Genomic DNA, 21,772 nt, shown 5'->3' on the forward strand with positions numbered 1-21,772 from the left:
GACTCTTCTGTTTCCCCACTCTCGTCACCCTGTCTGCGTCGCATCAAACGACGAGCATCACATACACCAGGAATCTTTCCTCTCAGCTGGTCAACTTTTATATTTATCTACAACCCCAGTGATCACTCTTTTCATTGGCGCTCTTTTCTTGAGAAAGAAACAATTAACTTTTCTTGCTCCCATTCGTTGTATTCCGAGCGCATTCTCCCTCTGACCAACAGAAACACAAACAATTATCACTAGACCCCTTCTGGTTACCCTCACCGATTCCACGTTACCCAACTCTTTTTTCACCCATAGTGAAACCACAAATGGATCAGCCAAAAGGCAAGAGTCCACTTTTTCCATGAACTTCACTCCTACTGTCAAGACAAATATACGTCCACTGTTCAACCTTCAATTCTGTCTGATGGTACAACTAGAACCAGAGGTTGCTACACAAATATAATTAGGAGTTAGAAGACTAGAATGGGCCTGAACCTTCTTATAATGGGCTAAAGGTCAGCCATTTTGGTCAGGGAGTTACTCAACCATGGTCAGCCAGATATTGTGTCAAATAATTAATTTTAAGAATTTATCTGCACTTTTTGTTTGTCAGCTAGCTAGCCATCCAGTTTTAAAGGAATGATTCCATGTTTCAAATTAACTGCCAATATGACCACATTCCATTCAAACAATGCAGTCAATCCACTGCCGTACACTGGCTGAAGTCAGATAAGACTTTAGACAAGTTGTAAATGCAACAAGTACTGATATTGTATCATATAATAGCACTCACAACTTTCCAAGAACACTAAATTGAGACATTTATGGTCTATTTACATTTATTTTAGAGGCTATTTATACAGAACATTTCTATAAAACCTTCATAAACTGTATTTATAATTATATTACAATATAAGACCTGTTTGGGTCTTTGCATGTCAAAAGCTATACACGTCGTGTGTACTGAATTTGCACGTCAAGCCAACCACCACCATTACGATCACTGTCAAGTGGTAGCGAGCTAGCTTTAGGGTTGTACCTAGCTAGCACCAATGCAACCAGTCTGAAAACAATGCAGTAGAAACTGCAGTCATTTTCATTATTCTTAGCAATGGTTTAGGAATCCATGTGAGTAAGTATTAGCCTGGTAGCCACTTGTTGTTCTCCTATTGAAATAACTAGCTAGCCAGATACTTAACCCTGTTGCCCAAAACAAACGTTAAAAACAGCCAGCTATCTTCATCCGGCTAGTATGGCTTGACCGGACCCGGTTATGTGTTGTGAAGCTAACCACAATAAGGATTAGCCACAATAGTAGAATTTGCATTTCAAATCAAATAGAATTTGTCACGTGCGCCGAATACAACAGGTGTAGAACAGTGAAATGCTTACTTACAAGCCCTTCAACCAACAATGCTTTAAGAAGCGTTAAGGAAAAAAAAGTTAAGTATAGATAAGTAAAGAATAGTAATAGTAATAAAAGTAACAATAATTAAATAGTGGGGGGGTACCGATACAGAGTCAATGTGCGGGGGGCACCGGTTAGTTGAAGTAATAGGTACATGTAGGTAGAGTTACAGTGACAATGTATAGATAATAAACAGAGTAGCCACAGCGTAAAAGAGGGGTCTAGGTAGCCTTTTGATTAGCTGTTTTTATGGCTTGGGGGTAGAAGCTGTTAAGAAGCCTTTTGGAACTAGACTTGGCACTCAGGTACCGCTTGCAGTGCGGTAGCAGAGAGAACAGTCTATGACTAGGGTGGTTGGAGTTTTTGACCATTTTTAGGACCTTCCTCTGACGCCTCCCTGTATAGAGGTCCTGGATGGCTGGAAGCTTGGCCCAGTGATATACTGGGCCGTACGCACTACCCTCTGTAGTGCCTTGCGGTTAGAGGCCGAGCAATTGCCATACCAGTAAGTGATGCAAGCAGTCAGGATCATCTTGATGGTGCAGCTGTAGAACCTTTTGAGAATCTGAGGACCCATGCCAAATCTTTTCAGTCTAATGAGGGGAATAGGCTTTGTCTTGCCCTCTTCACGACTTTCTTAGTGTGTTTGGACCATGATAGTTTGTTGGTGATGTGGACACCAAGGAACTTGAAGCTCTCAACCTGCTCCACTGCAGCCTCCACAATCATCTCCTTTGTCTTGATCACGTTGAGGGAGAGGTTGTCCTCGCACCACACGGCCAGCTCTCTGACCTCCCTATAGGCTGTCTTATCGTTGTTGGTGATCAGGCCTACCACTGTTGTGTCATTGGCAAACTTGATGATGGTGTTGGATTCGTGCCTGGCCATGCAATCATGAGTGAACAGGGAGTACAGGAGGGGACTGAGCGTACACCCCAGAGGGGCCCAATGTTGAGAATCGGCGTGACGAGTGTATTGTTACCTACCCATACCACCTGGCGGCGGTCCGTCAGGAAGTCCAGGATCCAGTTGCAGAGGGAGGTGTTCAGTTCCAGGATCCTTAGTTTAGTGATGAGCTTTGAGGGCACTATGGTCTTGAACACCTAGCTGTAGTCTATGAATAGCATTCTGACATAGGTGTTCCTTTTGTCCAGGTAGGAAAGGGCAGTGTTGAGTGCAATAGAGATTGTGTCATCTGTGGATCTGTTGGGCCGGTATGCAAATCGGAGTGGGTCTAGGGTTTCTGGGATAATGGTGTTGATGTGAGCCATGATTAGCCTTTCAAAGCACTTCATGGCTGCAGACGTGAGTACTACTGGTCAGTAGTCATTTAGTCATCGTTTTGCCTTCAAAATAAAAGTCCCTCTTTGAAAGTGATGCAGAAGGTTACAATTGGTGGAATCCTGCCATGTTTAGACTAAATAATGTTAAACGAGGTTGGAGTGGTAGAATGTGGAGCGATAAAGTGTTTTACTCCCAAAGTCCTACTCAGAGTTATCAGGCTCCAAAACATCCACATCGTATTGTTTTTCCTCTGGAATAGTGTTCAATTCACATCGTAGGTTAACTGGTACAATAAATGTTGCTCAATTCACAGTGGTTTCAGAGTCCATCAATAATACTTACGACCCTAATGTTCTCTGGGTGTCACTGAGCAGACTGGTACCCCATGTCATTGATCCACACTCCATAGGTAAGGCTGTACAGTGAAATAAGTATGCCCCCAATGAAATTCTATAGTCTAATAGATCCAGTGTGATTAACATATTTTGTCAAATTAACCAATTATTGTATTTTGTTACATTTATATAACATTCCAAACATGTTTAGCATGATCTATTCCATTATGGCACGATTCCACCTTTTGTTTTAATTTACATCACTTTCAACAATGGACTTTTTTTTAAAGGCGAACCTCAAATTGTTTGCATCCATCCATCATGCATCCATGACATGCCTAGTTAAATAAAGGTTAAATAAAAAATAAAATCAGCTAGCTAGCTTTTTTATGACCAGCACTGTCCAGAGCAAGGGAAAGTGTGTCTGCGCTCTTGCGGCAGCGGCATGATCATGAATCGTTGTGACATGAAATACGAGTGATAGTGTAATCAATGTTTAATGACTACGTAAAAAATGTATGAACGTGTTCAATTATTACGTGAGGTGCAGTCATATTCAAGTCCTGATTGGTCAACAAGCTTATTTGATGCGTCAAATAGTGTTATTTGACATATTCAAAGTTGACATAGTGATGGGCATTCTGGATCTTTTCAGTGAGCCGGCTCGTTCGGCTCAGCTCACCAAAAAGAGACGGCTCTTTTGGCTCCCAAACGGCTCTTTAAAAAAATATGTTATGTATTTTTTCAAGTCAAACAGTTTGCGAGAATGATTGGTGTTAAAACAATTCTAAATAAATGATTAAATGAAATCATACTCTACCTTAACTACAATCTATTTACAATGCATTTTTTTGTAATGAAAAAGAATGATATTAAACATTTGCATTTAAAGTACAACTTTTTAATGTACATAAACAAAGTGCATATAAATCTAACCATTCAAAACGAATACAATCTGAACAGCATAATAATAGAATATTGCACTTTATCAAAGAAAAATAAATAACAATGTGCAAAACTGCAGCATCCCACTTAAAACATTAAACTGGTCCCTATTTTCTCTCTCTTCTTTACTGCCATGTTATAACCAGCAGCACACAGCAATGCTGACCATATTTTGCTTTTATGTGAGATTTGCATTCAGAAATGCAAGCTGCCTCACTTTCGAGGGGCTGATGCGGTTTCTTCTCTCAGTAATTATTTGTCCCGTTTTCGAGAAGACCCTCTCAGAGGGAACAGATGTGGCCACTATGTAGAGTCTCCCTGTCATGACTTTAGTAAGCTGTGGGTAGACAGGGGCCTTGTTCTTCCACCAGCTCAGAGGATCTGCAGATCTTTGAAGGAGTGGCTCCTCCAAATAGGATCGGACCTCCATTATGGCATCTGCTGAGGGATTCCTTCGGGCTGCATCCCAAGTTGCTCTCTCATCAAACAGCATCCAAACAGCAGACGTTTGTGGCACTACTGCTGGTGCTTCTGCTCCATCTGCTCCCTCTTCGTCCTTTTGCCCTGGTGAATGAGCCAGCTGACTGCTGGGGCTGTCCTTTCCTGCTGCAGATGTTATTCTTTGAAGAGCCTCATCAATCGCTCTGGCATCACAGAAGGCTAACTTCTTAAACCTGGGGTCAAGTGCAGCAGTTTCTGATAGCACGTGATTATATTCCATTCTGTGGAACTTTCTGTCCATTGATGAACATAGGGTGTCCATCAACTCTGTCACATGTCCTGTGGTTACATTTGCTTCTCTCTGGCGGCTGGCTGTGATTCGCTGCAGACCCTTACACAGGAGTATCATTTTTGAGGCTGTCACATAGCTGAAAAGAGAGAACAGTAACTTATTAGTTCAGGTTCATGTTTTGTCTACTGATCATATACATGTATAATACTGGATTAAATAATGATGTAGTAATAACTGCTTACTGTACCTCTCTCCACTGATCTCCACTGTGACCTGCTCAAAGGGTTCCAGGACTCTGCACACCTCCTCCACCACCTCCCATTCTTCCTGGGTCAGAGCATCAACAGGTGCATTGACAATAGAGATGACAGTAGAGATGAATGCATCCTTTGACTCAAGAAACCACTTCAACATATAAAATGTTGAATTCCACATTGTAGTGCAGTCTTGTTTAGGCCTCAGCTCAGGCATCCCTATCTGGTGTTGTGTAGACTTAAGTTTTTCAGCACCTACTTTGCTCCTGTGGAAGTATTCCACAGCTGCTTTCACTTTGGCCACAGTGGGCTTCATCACCTTTAGAGCATCTCTTACAATCAGGTTGATTGTGTGGGAAAGACATGGATGATGGGTCCATTTTTAAATTTTCATGGCTTTGGTTATGTTAACTGCATTGTCGCTAACACAACAGAATACTTTTCCATCTACTTGCCATTCTCTAGCCACTCTCAACAGTTCCTCTGCCAAGTTCTCTGAGGTGTGTGTCGCTGAACTCAAAGCAGTCAAGAATACAGCTAGACATTGAAACGTCTTAAATGAAGTGACATGTAACCAACATGTAAGAAGTGGTTACCCTTGATGTCCAGCAGTCAATGGTAAGACAAACTGCAGTAGCTTTTTGGACTCTTTCCCGCACTGAAGCCTGTGTGCTCTCGTACAGTTCTGGAATAAGTGATTTTGAAAGGGTTTTCCTGCTTGGAATTGTGTACATTGGATTTAGACTATTGGTATAATTTCTGAAACCTCTATCCTCCACGATCGAAAATGGCTGGAAATCGGTGGCAATCATTTTAGCCAATCCAATATCAATTTGGCCTTGTTTTGCCACAGACATAGACTTTAGCATAAACTGGTCCATAGAAGACTGCGTTGCTGTGGGTCGCGGAGTATGCCTAATTGACTGAGTGGATACATCTCCAGTGTGGAGGTGCCGGCTCCACCACTATCACTAGCAGGCCCACTAGTTTCTCAAAACTCAGATACAGCTAGCTTCACAGTTGGGTGCACAGTTAGCATATGCCGGTGTAGGTTGTGCGTAGAACCAGCTTTATATGAGATTTTATTTTGGCAAATTCTACACTGTGCTCTAACATTGTCTACATTATTAAAATGCATCCAAATGCTACGGTGCTTCCGACTCATTTTCCAGCTGTTGTTTTCACAGCTGTCCTTCCTCTCTCTCCTCGCTGCTAAGTGTGTGACTGTGAGTGAGTTGGCTCGGCCCTCCCTCACGCATCTTTGGTTCATTGGTTGACACTGCGTGTCTGATTGACAGGATCAACAGGTGAGGCTGTTAGTCTGAGTAGACAGTCAGAACGAATGTGTGTGCGCTTGAGCATTTAGACCGATATTATTTTTTATATTAGTTATTCTTTGAATTAGTTAATTCTATTCATTTAAATATTTTGATTATTAATACATTAATTTTTGTATATTTTTATAAATAGATTTGGCTCTTCTGATATGCGAGCCGGCTCCCAACGTTCACCTACAAGAGCCGGCTCTTAGAGCCGACTCGTTAGCGAACGACCCATCACTAGTTGACAATAATTACATTACACAATTTCTGATACATCACGTCTTACTTTTATTTTCATGCGTAAATATCAGGATTATGCCTCTACTGCCATTAATTTCAGTTAGACTGGTTTGGATTTCTCCCTAACCACTTGCGGGTTTATGACGGTTTTGTCCAAAAGTGGATCAGCTTTTGTCAAAATTGACTTTTAGTAGCAGGTTAAAGATAACTTACACAGCAGGTAAGCCATGTTGCAGGTTAGGATAATTAGGTTAAGAAAAGGCTTACGATTAGCTAAAATACAAAAAAAAATCTACTTTTGATGTAAATTCTCAAATTAATATAACTTTGCCATTAATGACACCACTTAACTCCTCTAATAATGTAATAGCTATGGCTACAACATTTTACATACAATTAACGTTAATAGTGGTCTATATTTATTGTAGATAAACCTAAACAAGTTCATAAGTACATTTTACATTTTGAATTTCAAGAAACAATATTGTATTTGCTAAACAGGGTTTGTAACACAGGCTAAGAATGTATCACTATCATCTTCACAGGATTTGTTTCAAGCCGGACATGAAAGTTATTGTACACGCTGTTCACTTGAAAGAAAAATGGCGTCAAGAATCGCCAACTGTTCCTAAAAGTCAGAAACCTACACTTGGAGATTCAGAAAGGTAGATACACATGTTCTTCATCCATGTATATTGCTAATATAATTGTATGTTTACAAAATATGAATCTAATTGATGTAATTTAACTGTGATGGTGCGATCAGCTGCTAACTAGCAGTGTTGTCGTGGACACGTTACAAGAAAATGTGTACAGATATGTAAGGTTACTTATGTGCTGTCACTATCTTGTGGATCTCACCATCTTTTATTAGCTGCATTTACCCTTAGGCTACATGTTTAAACTTTTTGTGTTATTTTCAGTTCCAAAGCTGTGAGTGAAAACAGCGAGAACAACAACAGTGGAACTGTTGAAAAGGCACCTCTCGCCAGGGTAGTGTTATGAGTTCATGTCATTTGCTGATCTCTTCTTTTTTAACATTTTTATTAGTAGTTAGAGTTCTCACAATTTTAATTCATTGCACCCATGTACTTTTCCACAGAACAATTTCCTCACCAATGAGTCCACCTTCGCCTCCACCAAGGCCTGCCCCACCTTAACCAGGTGGGGATTATCCACGGGTGGGCTCTTTCGCAAATGGTTCTCAGTCATTTTGCAATCCTACTCGTGAGTGCTTTCAGTGATCAGTGAGATGTTTGGCTGTGATCTACCATGGGCAACCTGTTTATTTTCCCAATGTCTTTGGCCATGTGGAGTTGGTTAAGTGTCGAGTGTCTGAGATCATATGCTTACTTGCAACACAACACTTTTTATCCTCCAGCAATGATGTCCAGTGTCCTTGAGCCTTCACAATTTGGAACAAGTATTCTGCAGTCCACAATCTTAATGGTCACTGTCTTCGCCCAGACATTGATGTATCTGCCATTTTAAAGGTAAACTGTCCTTTTATTCAGATCATGATAATAACAAACCAACAATAAGTTAACATGCCATGTCTCACCTATACTACAGACAAGACAGTCTTACCAGCAGTAGAACCTGAAAGGAACAATGAACATGAAAAGAGACTCCCAAGAGATGCAGATATTCTTGTTGGCCTACCTCACAGCAAAGGTAACTACTAACTGTTGTATTTAGTGTTTTTCTAAATTGGACAACATGTTCTATTGGTATTCCACCCATTAGGATGAACCTTTTTCTTATACTCTGTTCTGTTTGATTTCAGATGGCGAATAATAGCCAGAAATTTGAGGTGGGGGTGGAGGGGTGTATTTTATCAGTGATGGAGGAAGAGGAGCAGCTATGTAAGGAAGACCGTGAGAAGAACAAGCAGCTTGATGACCAGCTCGATTTACAGGTCAGAGGTAATTTCTCTCAATACATCCTAAACAATCTTTGATTTATGTAAACAAGTTGTGAAGCTGAAAATGTTGTTATCCTTTTTGTTTTGTGTGTGTTATTATTGTGGGATGGTTATTGATTTGAATTATAAAAGATAAATTGCTTGTAACATGTAAAACAATCAAACAACATTATATTTTCTGATCACAGCGCTAACTCCTGTGGCTGATGCTGTCAAGCAGTTCACAGAGAAATTACAAGCCTTTTGCCACCGCAGTCGACACCCACGTCATGAGCTGCCAGTGAAGAACTTCTTCATTGAGGGGGACAGAATTATGTTTCTGGGTTGGTGTAATTCAATTATTTCTTTACTGGTGTGAAGCGAAAAACCTACATCAAAGTTAAAAATGTATTTTTTGCTTACGCATATAATATGATTTCCTATGAATGTGTTTGAATGTGTCCTACCCATGCAGATAGCTGCTGCACAGAACATCAGCTCTCAGGGTAAGACTATAGATTAGAGACCTAAGACGGTATTTTTTTAAAGTGTTTTGAAGCAATTATGAATTTTCAACTTGTTATTAGTGAGTCTTGCCCTTTGACTGATTTACTGTATGTGTATGCACGCATAAGCTAAGTGTTTACACAGGTCAACACACTAACATTATGGTGTCACTTCAAGACACTGTAACGTTTTCCAAAGACATGATAAACAATTAATTAATGTGTAGTGGGTTTATTTTTGTTTTGGTGACCACAGGATTTCCTTCTTCACGGGGGTCTTTCAGAGTTGGTGGAGCTGTCATCGCTGGTCAGTCACCAGACCGTTCAGATTCAGCAGTTCTTGGAGGAGCTTGGCTTGACCAAAAATTGCCCCAAACAGTGAAGCAGCATTGGAGAACGTTGTATAGCATGTACAGTCTATAGTTTTTGTTAACATAGTTTAATTACTGAACATGGGAAATGTTTTGTAAAACTTTATAATAAATTGTATACTTCAATATGTAATGTATTTTACGTGCTTTTCAAATTACTTGATATTGTAAGACATTTCCGTCACCTCGGAAGTGTTTCAATTGTAAACATTTGTATCCGTATGATATTGCTGCAAGGATACATTGTGGCACCGTTACTGAATTGATACATTTTACTAGTTATTGCTAAAGTTCCGTTCGCCGGATGTGACATAGGAGCCATCACGCTAAACGTAGAATTCGTTGTTGCTGATTGGCTCATTCTGGCAAGTGACGTTGTTGCCGTCACAGTTGACCAATGAACAACAAGAGAGCGTCCTGTCGTGTGTGAGTTTTTGTTTGGTTTGATCTAAATATAAGTGTTTATCCACGTTTTTAAGATGAATTTGTAAATGATCTGTAGCATCGTAGAAAATGGATAAGAAAATAATATTGCACTGTATTATGTAGAATCAAGTCGCGGTACAGTAAGCTAACACTGGCAAGCAAGCACACAGCCTAGCTAGCTAACGTTAGCTATACATTCAGGGAGTGCTTAGTCGACTGGCATTTTCTTCGTGCTAGTTCTTTTGAATGGCAGCCTTGCATGTAAAGCTGCTAGAAGGATGAAATTATGCCATTCCCGCTATGAACATGCTTTTGCAAGGACCGCTAGTGCTGCGTCCATTATACTTATTTAATGTTATGCACTTGCCACTATTCTTTCTCAGTGATAGTATTTCGAGGCTTGATCAAAAATGTCTCTTCAATAGTTCCCACTCCAGAAGGAGAGGACAGCCCGTGGAAAGGGATTTTAGGCAACACCACAACCAGGGGGTATGGCGAGAAGTGCAAGAGGAGAGGAGGCAGGAGTCCATCCCCAGGGGTGTCTGCCTGTCTATGTGCCCTATCCGCGAGCTGCAGGACAGGGAGGCCCAGAACTTACTGCACCGATTTGAGGTGTTGTCGGGTACTGAGCGGGAACGCTGGCCCAGGGCTGACCCCTCAGGTGTGGTAAAGGAGTATGCTAGACCTGCAGCAGGGAAGGACTCCACTCGACCTAGTGACCTGCGACCACCAGCTGTGCTGCTAAAGACTGTGTTCTACCTCGTCGACAACATCGCTGCCTCCCCCACACTGCGTCCATGGACCGAGGCTAGTCATCTCCACTAGATGCCTTCTGTTATCTTGTCATATTATTTTATGCAACATTTCATTAACACATTTCTTCTTGTGCTGTGCATTTCTAGGTGTATGATTTTGTCTTTGACCGGCTGCGCAGTGTGAGACAGGATATGATCATCCAGAGGGTGTCTGGTGCTGACTGTGTGGCCGTGCTGGAGAGGACAGTCCGCTTCCTGATCTACGCCTCCTACCGGCTGTGTGGGGAGCCCCTGCGCCTCTACGACCCCCGCATCAATGATACCCACCTGCAGGAAAGCCTCAGCTGGCTGCTGGAATGCTACACCAGTGGAAAGCACCCCAACCAGGAGGAGTTCCAGGCTCTCGGTCTCCTCTACAACCTGGGTGAGTAGTCCTGGGCCCAGTCTCCCAAATGCATCTTTAAGCTAAGTTCGTCGCCAGAACCTTCGTAGGAGCGTCAGTAAATTCCTGAGCTGTTTCCCCAAAACCATCGTTATTAATGTTGCACTTAAACGCTTATAATCTAACGCCTGCCACAGACCACTCATCGAACAGCTAAATGCGTCGTTAGATGCTTTTTTTTTTGCCCTCGCACCTCACGTTATACACAGTTCTCCGCTAAACATAGAATCACACATCATATTTGTCTCTGTGACGCCGAGAACTTCAGAACAAAGTTGACTACAAACACAAAGTTGACATTGTTTTGCAGTTGATACAAACAAGCAATGTGTAAAAAGATGCATCAAATAAAAAACGAGAACTGCATTAAAATATGAACAGTAAGCTATTGGCCCATTTCAATCATATTAAAATATGAACAGTAAGCTATTGGCCCATTTCAATCATGTTAAAATATGAACAGTAAGCTATTGGCCCATTTCAATCATGTTAAAATATGAACAGTAAGCTATTGGCCCATTTCAATCATATTAAAATACATTTAATGTTCAATCAGTTCTATTTTGCTACTGTCTGTAATTTGTCAACATGTTTCATGTGTAGCTTAACATTGGTGCAATGATGGGCCAAATTGGTGATAAGTCACCTCAATATTTGCAGCCATAGGTGGTAATATCTTTATAGGAGCTGATCTGTCATCAGTTTTGTGAAATAATTATAATGTTAAGGAAAGATTTGAATGGAGAAAGCTGATCTGAGAGCAACACACCCTTTCGATCCTATCAGTATCAACACATGCTCCAACAACGTACTTAGCAATTGTTCTCTGTGTGTGGTGTTTTGGGGAACACGTTGCATCTTGGCCCATTGTAAGAAAGATGCATGGTTAAATACTCGTAAGTTCTGGGCCCTGGATTGTAGCCAACATTGTGTTCACATAAATGCAAGACAACCTGAGGAGGTTCTAGCTTGTTGTTTATTTTACTCTCACTTACTGAGACATCCACTGTGAGTTTGGGAGTAAAAAACACAAAAAATGGATCGTAAAATTGCTGTCTTCAAACAGATAGCTGACATACAGAGCACGACTCTTAAAGATAATTGAATCACAGCCTCTATGAGGACAGGGTTGGGTTCACCAATGGTACATATGAGATGAAGGAAATGGAAATGGCCAAAGGACCAATATTGTGTAAAAGAGCTGCATATGATTAATGATGGTGTTACTGCGAATTACAAGCTTGTAATTTCACTAAAAGAGGAAACGCCAGAGAAACTGACAGCCGAGTGTACTGAAAAGCAGCAAGTGGTCGTCCTATCGCCTCTGACCACAGAACATCATCAGTTATTTTATATTAATTTCTAGACAATTCTACATGTTGATCTTCACGGTGATCTACTGTGCACTGTCTTCCTTCTTAACAGACTCATATTTCCTGTATAATATATCCAGGTTCAAGCCGTGCCACACAGCACACCATGGAGCTGCCAGAGCGGATACGCTCCTCCCCTGTCATGCATCTGGCCCTGTCAGTGAGCCGGGCCTTCATGGAACGCAACCCTGTACGACTCCTCCGATTGGCCCACAGTCTGGACTTCCTGCAGAGCTGTGCCCTGCACCGGCACCTAGAGACCTGTCGCAGAGACCTGCTGCTGATCTACAGCCACGGACACAGCAGCAAGAACTGCCGCTTCCCCCTCCACAAGCTGGCCCACATCCTGGCCCTGGATGTCCCCCTCACCAACCAGCTGTGCCAGGCCCATGGGGTGGAAGTCCGTGGGGACTATGTGGTCTTCTCCAAGACCTCCTTCACTGAGCCAGAGGCTGGGAAGCTACAGTGTGCACACTTTCATGATCTGGTGGACAGGAAGCAGAGGGATCTCACTGTTGGTAGCATCATTCATGGCTGCACTTGATATGACCAGACATGGACATTGGATAAACTGCGGCCTGCCTGCTCCAAGAAGACTGAGATGCACTTGATTTTATAGATTTTAAAGTTTTCGAAATAAACTTGTTTTAAAGTGATTTGTGAATATTCCCTTAACATCGACACCTGTTACATTTACACATAAAAATGTTGTGATTATAAAGTTGCCCTTTTGGACAAATCAAACATTTGATTATGATAGATCAGCGATCACACAAGAAATGTATGCCATATAGAGAACCACATGAATTACCATGTTTTATATACTGTATCTATAATTGTTTTTGACTTCTGCTGCCTTTGGTTTTAAAATAAAGCATTTATTTTTTGAAGAGTTTAGTCTTTTCTTTCATGCATGTTTACTTCTCTGCCAGTGCTATTGACGTTTTGTGAGTGCTGCAGTGGTTGAGTATGAGTGGGTGTAGTCTAGAAGTTCAGGCTTCTCACATGAGTCAATGAAACAACATTTGGAAGGATGGTCATGTGAGGCTAGAGCGGTTGTAACAGGCTGTTTTTCTATAACTAAATGGGTAAATATAATTGCTGTCTTTCTAATGAATCCTTGTGAATTGTATGAAGCGCTGGAAGACTATGGAAAAGGATGCAAGTGCTCATTCAATGGCAATGAATGTCCAGACTGTATTACACTTATCAGTGCTCACAATTTGCCACTTGAGGGGGCTAAAGGTTTATCTGGAGAGTGTGCGCACTGCAAGCATTGAAACGCATATTAATTTGAACTACCCTGATATTTCTAACATTAGTTCACATACCCAAGTTAAGAGGGTTCTCATCAATATTGCATGCATGCAACTAATCATATTCATACTTAGAAGTGATCTATGTCAGGTTAATCAAAGATCATGCCTGGATTAATTAGACTGTTAAGTAGACAACACTGATTAATACAACATGTAATGCCAACTGCAAAGAGATTTTTACTCCAGACTGTTACATTTATTTCATTTTTATTTAACCAGGTAGGCCAGTTGAGAACCATTTACAACTGCGACCTGGCCAAGATGAAGCAAACCAGTGTGACAAAAACAACACAGAGTTACACAAACGTACAGTCAATAACACAAAATAAAAATCCATGTAGTGTGTGCAAATGTAGAAGAGTAAGGAGGTAGGCAATAAATAGGCCCTAGAGGTGAAAATAATTACAATTTAGCATTAATACTGGAGTGATAGATGTGCAAATGATGTGCAAGTAGAGATACCGGGGTGCAAAAGGGTAAGTAATAATATGGGGATGAGGTTGTCGGGTGTGCTATTTACAGATTGGAAGCAGGGGCTTAGCTGTATTTTATTTTTGTTCAGGCCAGGGCCATTGTCAAATGTCCAGATCAACTGGCGTGTGTCAGCTAACGTTTTTTTTTGTTGCCCATAGATATTGTAATTATTTAGTCATATCACATGAATACACATTAGACATGACACAATGTATAACATTGCAGGAAATGTAGCTTTAAAACTGCAACATTTTCTTTTTCACCCATGACAAATGGTGTAGAATTGCAGGAATTAAGCTTTAAATTATTTCCACCAACAAGCAGTTTGTGTCATGAATAGTGCTGTGCCCATAGAAATAGACGTGGCGCGTGCGCGCGCGGGGAGAATTCTGGAAGAGGGGCCCCGGAGTGAAAAAGCTTGGGAACCCCAGAGCTAGGCTATAGGAGCTGTTCTGACTCGAACCAGCCGTGACAAAAGCTTTGAAACGTCAAGGAGGCGAGGAGGCAAGGTTGGAGAAGAAAGGGACAACACCAAGGCTCTGGAAATAAATGTATAAACATGATCTATTTTCTATCGTGCTACATTTCAGGGGATGGGAGGACACTAATAATCTGGAATGCTGTTATATGAGAGAACGAAACTGAGGCGGGTGAATCAGGCACGCAAAAAGAGGACTGTCTATGTGCCTTGAGCTCTGACGGAAAAAGCCAGTTGCCCCGAAACGGGATTTCTCAAAGTGGGATGCTGATAACATGATCCTTGCTTGCCGATTCGAGACAGAAGTTGGCGCTCACACATTAGTGCCTCAATGAATAGGCTACGTTAGAATGAGAGGATGGTCGAAGCTACTGTACATTTGAAGCGTTGAGTATCTGAAGTCTGAACTTTATAACTCTGAGCGACTTTAGAACTCTCGTCACAGCAAACTGGGGTAATATTGAGAATGTGGAGGTCCTGCTGGACAGCGTGTATCTCGTGGACTTTATTCATCTGCATCGTCAGAAGTTATGCACAAGAAAGACAGTAAGTGGTTGACCTAATTCTATTGTAAATGAGCATGTTGCCATTTTTACTGCAATACGCAAAACCACACTGTTTCAACTCTGCTCATTCCTAGTTTAACAGATCAATCACTACTTCGTTTATTGCAAACATTTTTACTTGTACACATCGCATTGTTTTGTATTTGTATTGATTTTTTTCTTCATTTTCAGTACAAGCTAAATTTTGCATTTGCGGAATGAAATCAGGATTGTTTGGGAAAATCGAATGACATGGATTTATAAAGAGGGTTTGTTCATTATGCTATGAACGTGAAACAATGTATCGAACTCACTTGACACGTTCAGCGCCCTAGTTGCGGTTCGATTGATGATGCTGTCGACACGTTTTCACATGAAGAATGGGATTTTTAAAATTCTAAAATGTTATTACAACGCTTTATAAATGATACTATGTCCCATTAGCAGGCGACATTTGGGTTATATGATGCAAATCGAATGGTTGAGCCCCAATTGTTTATTTATTTGTGCCTTCGTTGTAATACTTTGCAGCAAATATCAACCCTGATAAAAGTTTGTGTTTTTCTCATTAGTTTTCACCTATTCCCTATTTGCATAAACAACACTATTGAAATTTAAACAGTTAAAAATAAAGTCCTTTGTATAGAATTGGTCATTCAGGACTCCTCTTCTGCTTCGAGAAGTGTTTTAGAGCCCATTTACAACAAGAAAACAGTAAATGTTTTATTTTACAATACACCATTCATATACCATTATCTCTGATAGGAGAAGAAAATGACAAAGAGCTTACAGTCTAAGCCCAATGAGATGCTTTACTTGATTTGTGTACATATTATTTCCTATGAATGGAAAACTCTCCTCCACACTTAGCACCTTATGGTCACTATAGTACCATACCGCTATTTCCTCCACCTCCCTGTGTTTGACAAAAAGCTCTACTGAAATTCGTTTGACTTTGGGCTCTTTGATGCTATCAGTCATGCTGCTGTCAACAGTATGACAGAGCCTAATCCTGAACAGTGGAGAATTTGGCTGTGTTATAATTGTGAAGGGTTACAAGCTGTGCTGAGGCCACAACACCACACCATAGAGAACTCTATAGGACTAATACCAGCGTTCCTAACAAAATAACATCCGTCTTCAAGCATTGGAGACTGAATTCGGAGACAGGCAGAACCACTTTGAAGTTCCGTGCATCTGCCTGTGTGACTAAAGTGAGCATGGTCCTCAGCACCTGACGCAGGGCTGTCAAAGAGATGATTGAACTTGCTGCAGATCAAACCCTGAGAGTCAATTTCCTCATATTATCTTGCTATTCTCAAAGCCCCCCTTATCCAAGGGATTTTCTCATGACTCTGGGACTTAGATAGCCTCTGGCTCCCAGCACTGTAATGCTAAACACATGATCGGACAATAAGACATGGGTGATCTCGATTAAAGTTTAAGAAGGGAGCTCCCAGGTCTGGAAAAACTGTCACCTGAATGACAAACAGAACTAGCTTTTTATATACTGTAATCACATTTTTATTGAGTTTCACTCATGAAAAGGTTAAATGAGCATGTAATAACACCATAGCAATTGTAATGTAATAGTAGTGTGATAGTGTACAACATGGAAACCTAAGTATGTCTCCAAACTAAAGCCAGTTGAACCCCTTGCTCTCATTTATGGTGGTCTTTTGCCTACCATTGGTCAAAGTTTACTTGGTCTTTTAGAATGTTTATGTGCATCTGAGGATGTCATTTGGCCTCCAACCCTTCTGACAGCCGTCTTCCCTCGACTAAATATCAGAATGGCTGTCTGGAATCTTGCTCGTTATGTAAAAAAAAAAAAACGACTATAAGGTTACATCAGAAGTGGTTTCAGACCACCCAAAGAGAACACTAGAGCAGAGCCCTGTTGGCTGACAGGTACTGTGTCGCTGCTAACATCGAGTTAAACCTTATCTCACTTTGCAAATCCCTTGAGGTGTGTTTGTGTGTGTGCGTCAATACTGTCTTAGGAACAGCCATATTTGGAGGGCAGGAGGAGGGTGAAGTTGGGGTCATATGGTGTGTTGATATTGGATGCTGCTGGAAGCATAGTTGGATGAGAATGATCTATATATCAGAACCTTTAAAAAACAGCAAGCCCTCAAGGACCAGAGTTGTGAACCACTGGCTGAAGTACTGTCTGATCAAAAGCCCACTCTTTGTCCTGGTCACTAGGGGTTACCTGATTGCTGCTCCCTCAGTTTTCCGCGCTGGCGTGGAGGAGGCCCTGAGCATTACCATCTTCAATGCTGTGGAGGAGACGCATGTCCAAGTCCAGCTCTCTGTGAAGGGTGAGACGGTGGCACACAGCCATGGCACTGTGCTAGGTGAGGACCCACACACACACACACACACACACACACACACACACCACCATTCCCTACACACACTGAGAGTGGATTACACACACGCTCTTACAGGGGACAGTGTGAGGCTGATTGACCCCTGACCTGTTGGGTTGAGTGTAAACTCCTGACCTCACAGGGCCCTTAACGGATGTTTCTTATGATAGGGGGTTTATGGAAAAGCCTGGCTTGTCTAACCAGGCTTTTGTGTATATCTATGTGGGCTTTGTTTGACAGCACTACTAATGGGACTTCAGCACTTCATTGAAAGAGCCTGTAGCTGTATTTCCTGCATAGTGCATCGCTCCAGTTCCACTGGTTTTCCTTTCCTCTGGCAATTCATTGATAACTGTAAAACTGAGATTTCACATAACTGGTTATTGTGATGTATCTAAATGTTTGCACACATCGCACCGAATGTGGATCTAGCGTTCTTCTGCCAATCGTTCAGACATTTGTCACTCGATTCTACATGTAAAATCGGTGCGTCCTCGGTTCGCAAATTACGTTCATTAGTGCTAAGTAGTCTCGGCCAGCAAATGCTATTGGACGTGTGTCTGAGCCTAAAGTACAGAATAACCAAACATTATATAACTAAGATTCTTGATTACTGTAAATGACAAGGACGGAAACCGGTATACAATGTGCCCCTCAAGGACCGGTGTTGGCACGAGTTAATGTTCCTTGAATCAAACCACACCTCAATCACAAGAGCTTAATCATTTTGACAGAAGGTTTTACTTGGTTTTGTGTGAACTTTTACTGATTGATTTTATTTCATTTTCTCCATTTCAGACAAAGGTACAATCAAATTAAAGGTGAGAGCAACGTCATTGTGTTTAACAGCATTTTTATCTACCATTCATCAGTTGATCATATCAGGTCTTTCTTGTGTGGAGTTATAAATAAAGAACGCAATTGTTGTTTCAAGAGTGTATTTGAAATGCATTGAAATGGTTGTGGCTCCAGCTGCGCAGTAGTGAGATCCCATTCAGTTTGTCAGCATTCCACAAACGAAATACAGAACAACACGAACATCATTTGTATGTGAACATCTGCCTTTTTGCACATTCATTTGGAATAAGGTAACAGCCTCAATATAATATGCAACATCTGTTTATGTGCATGTAAGGGTCTGCAGCCCCCCAAAGGCTAGAATGGATCAATCCAACATGCACGACTTGATTCCTCCACTCCCTCTAACCCCCACCCCTGTCTTTATCAAATATAGTCTTGTATTGTCCACTGTGTTAGCTAAGCACTTTAGCATCTGGTTTGCCACTGCTCTGTGTGGTGTGGTGTTGTGTTAGGGACCGCATCCTGAAGATATACTATATGTGTCCTTCCTGGTTGCAGGTCCCTCCTGGTCTGAGAGGTCAGGCCCATCTGAAGGTGTGGGGGAATCGCCACATTACTGAGGGGGGATATATCTTCCACAACTACACCACTGTCACTGTGGACAGCAAGGGCACAGCCGTCTTCATCCAGACTGATAAGCCAGTCTACAAGCCCAAACACAAAGGTCTCAATCTCCCAGGCCCTTTCATTTTTTTTATTTCACCTTTGTTTAACCAGGTAGGCTAGTTGAGAACAAGTTCTCATTTACAACTACGAACTGGCCAAGATAAAGCAAAGCAGTTTGACACATACAACATCACAGAGTTACACATGGAATAAACAAACATACAGTCAATAATACAGTAGAAATAAAGTATATATACAGTGTGTGCAAATGAGGTAAGATAAGGTAGGTAAGGCAATAAATAGGCCATAGTGGCGAGGTAATTATGATATAGCAAATAAACACTGGAGTGATAGATGTGCAGAAGATGAATGTGCGAGTAGAGATACTGGGGTGCAAAGGTGCAAAATAAATAAATAAATACAGTATGGGGATGAGGTAGTTGGATGGGCTATTTACAGATGGGCTATGTACAGGTGCAATGATCTGTGAGCTGCTCTGACAGCTGGTGCTTGAAGTTAGTGAGGGAGATGAGTCTCCAGCTTCAGTGATTTTTGCAGTTCGTTCCAGTCATTGGCAGCAGAGAACCGGAAGGAAAGGCGGCCAAAGGTGGAATTGGCTTTGGGGGTGACCAGTGAAATATACAGTGCCTTGCGAAAGTATTCGGCCCCCTTGAACTTTGCGACCTTTTGCCACATTTCAGGCTTCAAACATAAAGATATAAAACTGTATTTTTTTGTGAAGAATCAACAACAAGTGGGACACAATCATGAAGTGAAACGACATTTATTGGATATTTCAAACTTTTTTAACAAATCAAAAACTGAAAAATTGGGCGTGCAAAATTATTCAGCCCCCTTAAGTTAATACTTTGTAGCGCCACCTTTTGCTGCGATTACAGCTGTAAGTCGCTTGGGGTATGTCTCTATCAGTTTTGCACATCGAGAGACTGACATTTTTTCCCATTCCTCCTTGCAAAACAGCTCGAGCTCAGTGAGGTTGGATGGAGAGCATTTGTGAACAGCAGTTTTCAGTTCTTTCCACAGATTCTCGATTGGATTCAGGTCTGGACTTTGACTTGGCCATTCTAACACCTGGATATGTTTATTTTTGAACCATTCCATTGTAGATTTTGCTTTATGTTTTGGATCATTGTCTTGTTGGAAGACAAATCTCCGACCCAGTCTCAGGTCTTTTGCAGACTCCATCAGGTTTTCTTCCAGAATGGTCCTGTATTTGGCTCCATCCATCTTCCCATCAATTTTAACCATCTTCCCTGTCCCTGCTGAAGAAAAGCAGGCCCAAACCATGATGCTGCCACCACCATGTTTGACAGGGGGGATGGTGTGTTCAGCTGTGTTGGTTTACGCCAAATATAACGTTTTGCATTGTTGCCAAAAAGTTACATTTTGGTTTCATCTGACCAGAGCACCTTCTTCCACATGTTTGGTGTGTCTCCCAGGTGGCTTGTGGCAAACTTTAAACAACACTTTTTATGGATATCTTTAAGAAATGGCTTTCTTCTTGCCACTCTTCCATAAAGGCCAGATTTGTGCAATATAAGACTGATTGTTGTCCTATGGACAGTCTCCCACCTCAGCTGTAGATCTCTGCAGTTCATCCAGAGTGATCATGGGCCTATTGGCTGCATCTCTGATCAGTCTTCTCCTTGTATGAGCTGAAAGTTTAGAGGGACGGCCAGGTCTTGGTAGATTTGCAGTGGTCTGATACTCCTTCCATTTCAATATTATCGCTTGCACAGTGCTCCTTGGGATGTTTAAAGCTTGGGAAATCTTTTTGTATCCAAATCCGGCTTTAAACTTCTTCACAACAGTATCTCGGACCTGCCTGGTGTGTTCCTTGTTCTTCATGATGCTCTCTGCGCTTTTAACGGACCTCTGAGACTATCACAGTGCAGGTGCATTTATACGGAGACTTGATTACACACAGGTGGATTGTATTTATCATCATTAGTCATTTAGGTCAACATTGGATCATTCAGAGATCCTCACTGAACTTCTGGAAAGAGTTTGCTGCACTGAAAGTAAAGGGGCTGAATAATTTTGCACGCCCAATTTTTCAGTTTTTGATTTGTTAAAAAAGTATGAAATATCCAATAAATGTCGTTCCACTTCATGATTGTGTCCCACTTGTTGTTGATTCTTCACAGAAAAATACAGTTTTATATCTTTATGTTTGAAGCCTGAAATGTGGCAAAAGGTCGCAAAGTTCAAGGGGGCCGAATACTTTCGCAAGGCACTGTACCTGCTGGAGCGCGTGTTGCGGGTGGGTGCTGCTATGGTGACCAGTGAACTGAGATAAGGCAGGCTTTACCTAGCAAAGACTTGTAGATGACCTGGAGCCAGTGGGTTTGGCGACGAGTATGAAGCGAGGGCCAGCCAACAAGAGCGTACAGGTCGCAGTGGTGGGTAGTATATGGGGCTTTGGTGACAAAACGGATGGCACTGTAATAGACTGCATCCAATTTGTTGAGTAGAGTGTTGGAGGCTATTTTGTAAATGACATCGCCGAAGTCGAGGATCGGTAGGATAGTCAGTTTTACGAGGGTGGTTGGCAGCATTAGTGAAGGATGCTTTGTTGCGAAATAGGAAGCCGATTCTAGATTTAATTTTGGATTGGAGATGCTTAATGTGGGTCTGGAAGGAGAGTTTACAGTCTAACCAGACCCCTAGGTATTTGTAGTTGTCCACATATTCTAAGTCAGAACCGTCCAGAGTAGTGATGCTAGACGGGCGGGCGGGTGCGGGCAGCGATCGGTTGAAGAGCATGCATTTAGTTTTACTTGCATTTAAGAGCAGTTGGAGGCCACGGAA

General features: G+C 41.7%; 2 protein-coding genes across 5 annotated transcripts in view; both read left to right on the forward strand.

Annotated features, from left to right (window-relative positions):
* The first annotated feature begins 7,090 nt into the window (after nucleotides 1–7,090).
* sac3d1 (SAC3 domain containing 1) lies at nucleotides 7,091–13,174 on the forward strand. 4 transcript variants are annotated; one of them, XM_036978059.1, is made up of 11 exons: nucleotides 7,091–7,171; nucleotides 7,430–7,499; nucleotides 7,609–7,733; nucleotides 7,888–7,999; nucleotides 8,079–8,180; nucleotides 8,293–8,431; nucleotides 8,619–8,753; nucleotides 9,172–9,325; nucleotides 10,138–10,519; nucleotides 10,615–10,891; nucleotides 12,363–13,174. In XM_036978059.1, the coding sequence occupies exons 5-11, from the start codon at nucleotides 8,118–8,120 to the stop codon at nucleotides 12,824–12,826; spliced, it is 1,614 nt and encodes a 537-aa protein (XP_036833954.1). In that variant the 5' UTR covers nucleotides 7,091–7,171; nucleotides 7,430–7,499; nucleotides 7,609–7,733; nucleotides 7,888–7,999; nucleotides 8,079–8,117; the 3' UTR covers nucleotides 12,827–13,174. The 4 variants fall into 4 exon arrangements, with proteins under 4 accessions (XP_036833954.1, XP_036833955.1, XP_036833956.1 ...); XM_036978060.1 differs by having other exon boundaries at nucleotides 7,609–7,670; XM_036978061.1 differs by lacking the exons at nucleotides 7,091–7,171; nucleotides 7,430–7,499; nucleotides 7,609–7,733; nucleotides 7,888–7,999; nucleotides 8,079–8,180 and having other exon boundaries at nucleotides 8,417–8,424.
* A 1,308-nt stretch (nucleotides 13,175–14,482) lies between these two features.
* The window catches only part of LOC110524317 (C3 and PZP-like alpha-2-macroglobulin domain-containing protein 8), a 52,642-nt gene continuing 45,352 nt past the window's right edge, over nucleotides 14,483–21,772 (forward strand). The window contains exons 1-4 of the mRNA XM_036978062.1: nucleotides 14,483–15,099; nucleotides 17,307–17,458; nucleotides 18,272–18,294; nucleotides 18,833–18,998. Coding sequence (XP_036833957.1) covers nucleotides 15,020–15,099; nucleotides 17,307–17,458; nucleotides 18,272–18,294; nucleotides 18,833–18,998 — 421 coding nt within the window. The 5' untranslated portion in view covers nucleotides 14,483–15,019. The remainder of the gene's footprint in view (nucleotides 15,100–17,306; nucleotides 17,459–18,271; nucleotides 18,295–18,832; nucleotides 18,999–21,772) is intronic.

Source organism: Oncorhynchus mykiss, chromosome 5 (genome assembly GCF_013265735.2).
Source record: "Oncorhynchus mykiss isolate Arlee chromosome 5, USDA_OmykA_1.1, whole genome shotgun sequence".
Taxonomy (NCBI): Eukaryota; Metazoa; Chordata; class Actinopteri; order Salmoniformes; family Salmonidae; genus Oncorhynchus; species Oncorhynchus mykiss.

What these genes read in the sequence shown, in the direction of transcription:
- sac3d1 (XM_036978059.1), top strand. Translation starts at nt 8,118, where the DNA reads ATGAACATGAAAAGAGACTCCCAAGAGATGCAGATATTCTTGTTGGCC. An exon ending in GCTCGATTTACAGGTCAGAG is followed by an intron (nt 8,432 to 8,618) that starts GTAATTTCTCTC and finishes TTCTGATCACAG; the next exon opens with CGCTAACTCCTGTGGCTGAT. An exon ending in TGGAGAACGTTGTATAGCAT is followed by an intron (nt 9,326 to 10,137) that starts GTACAGTCTATA and finishes TCTCTTCAATAG; the next exon opens with TTCCCACTCCAGAAGGAGAG.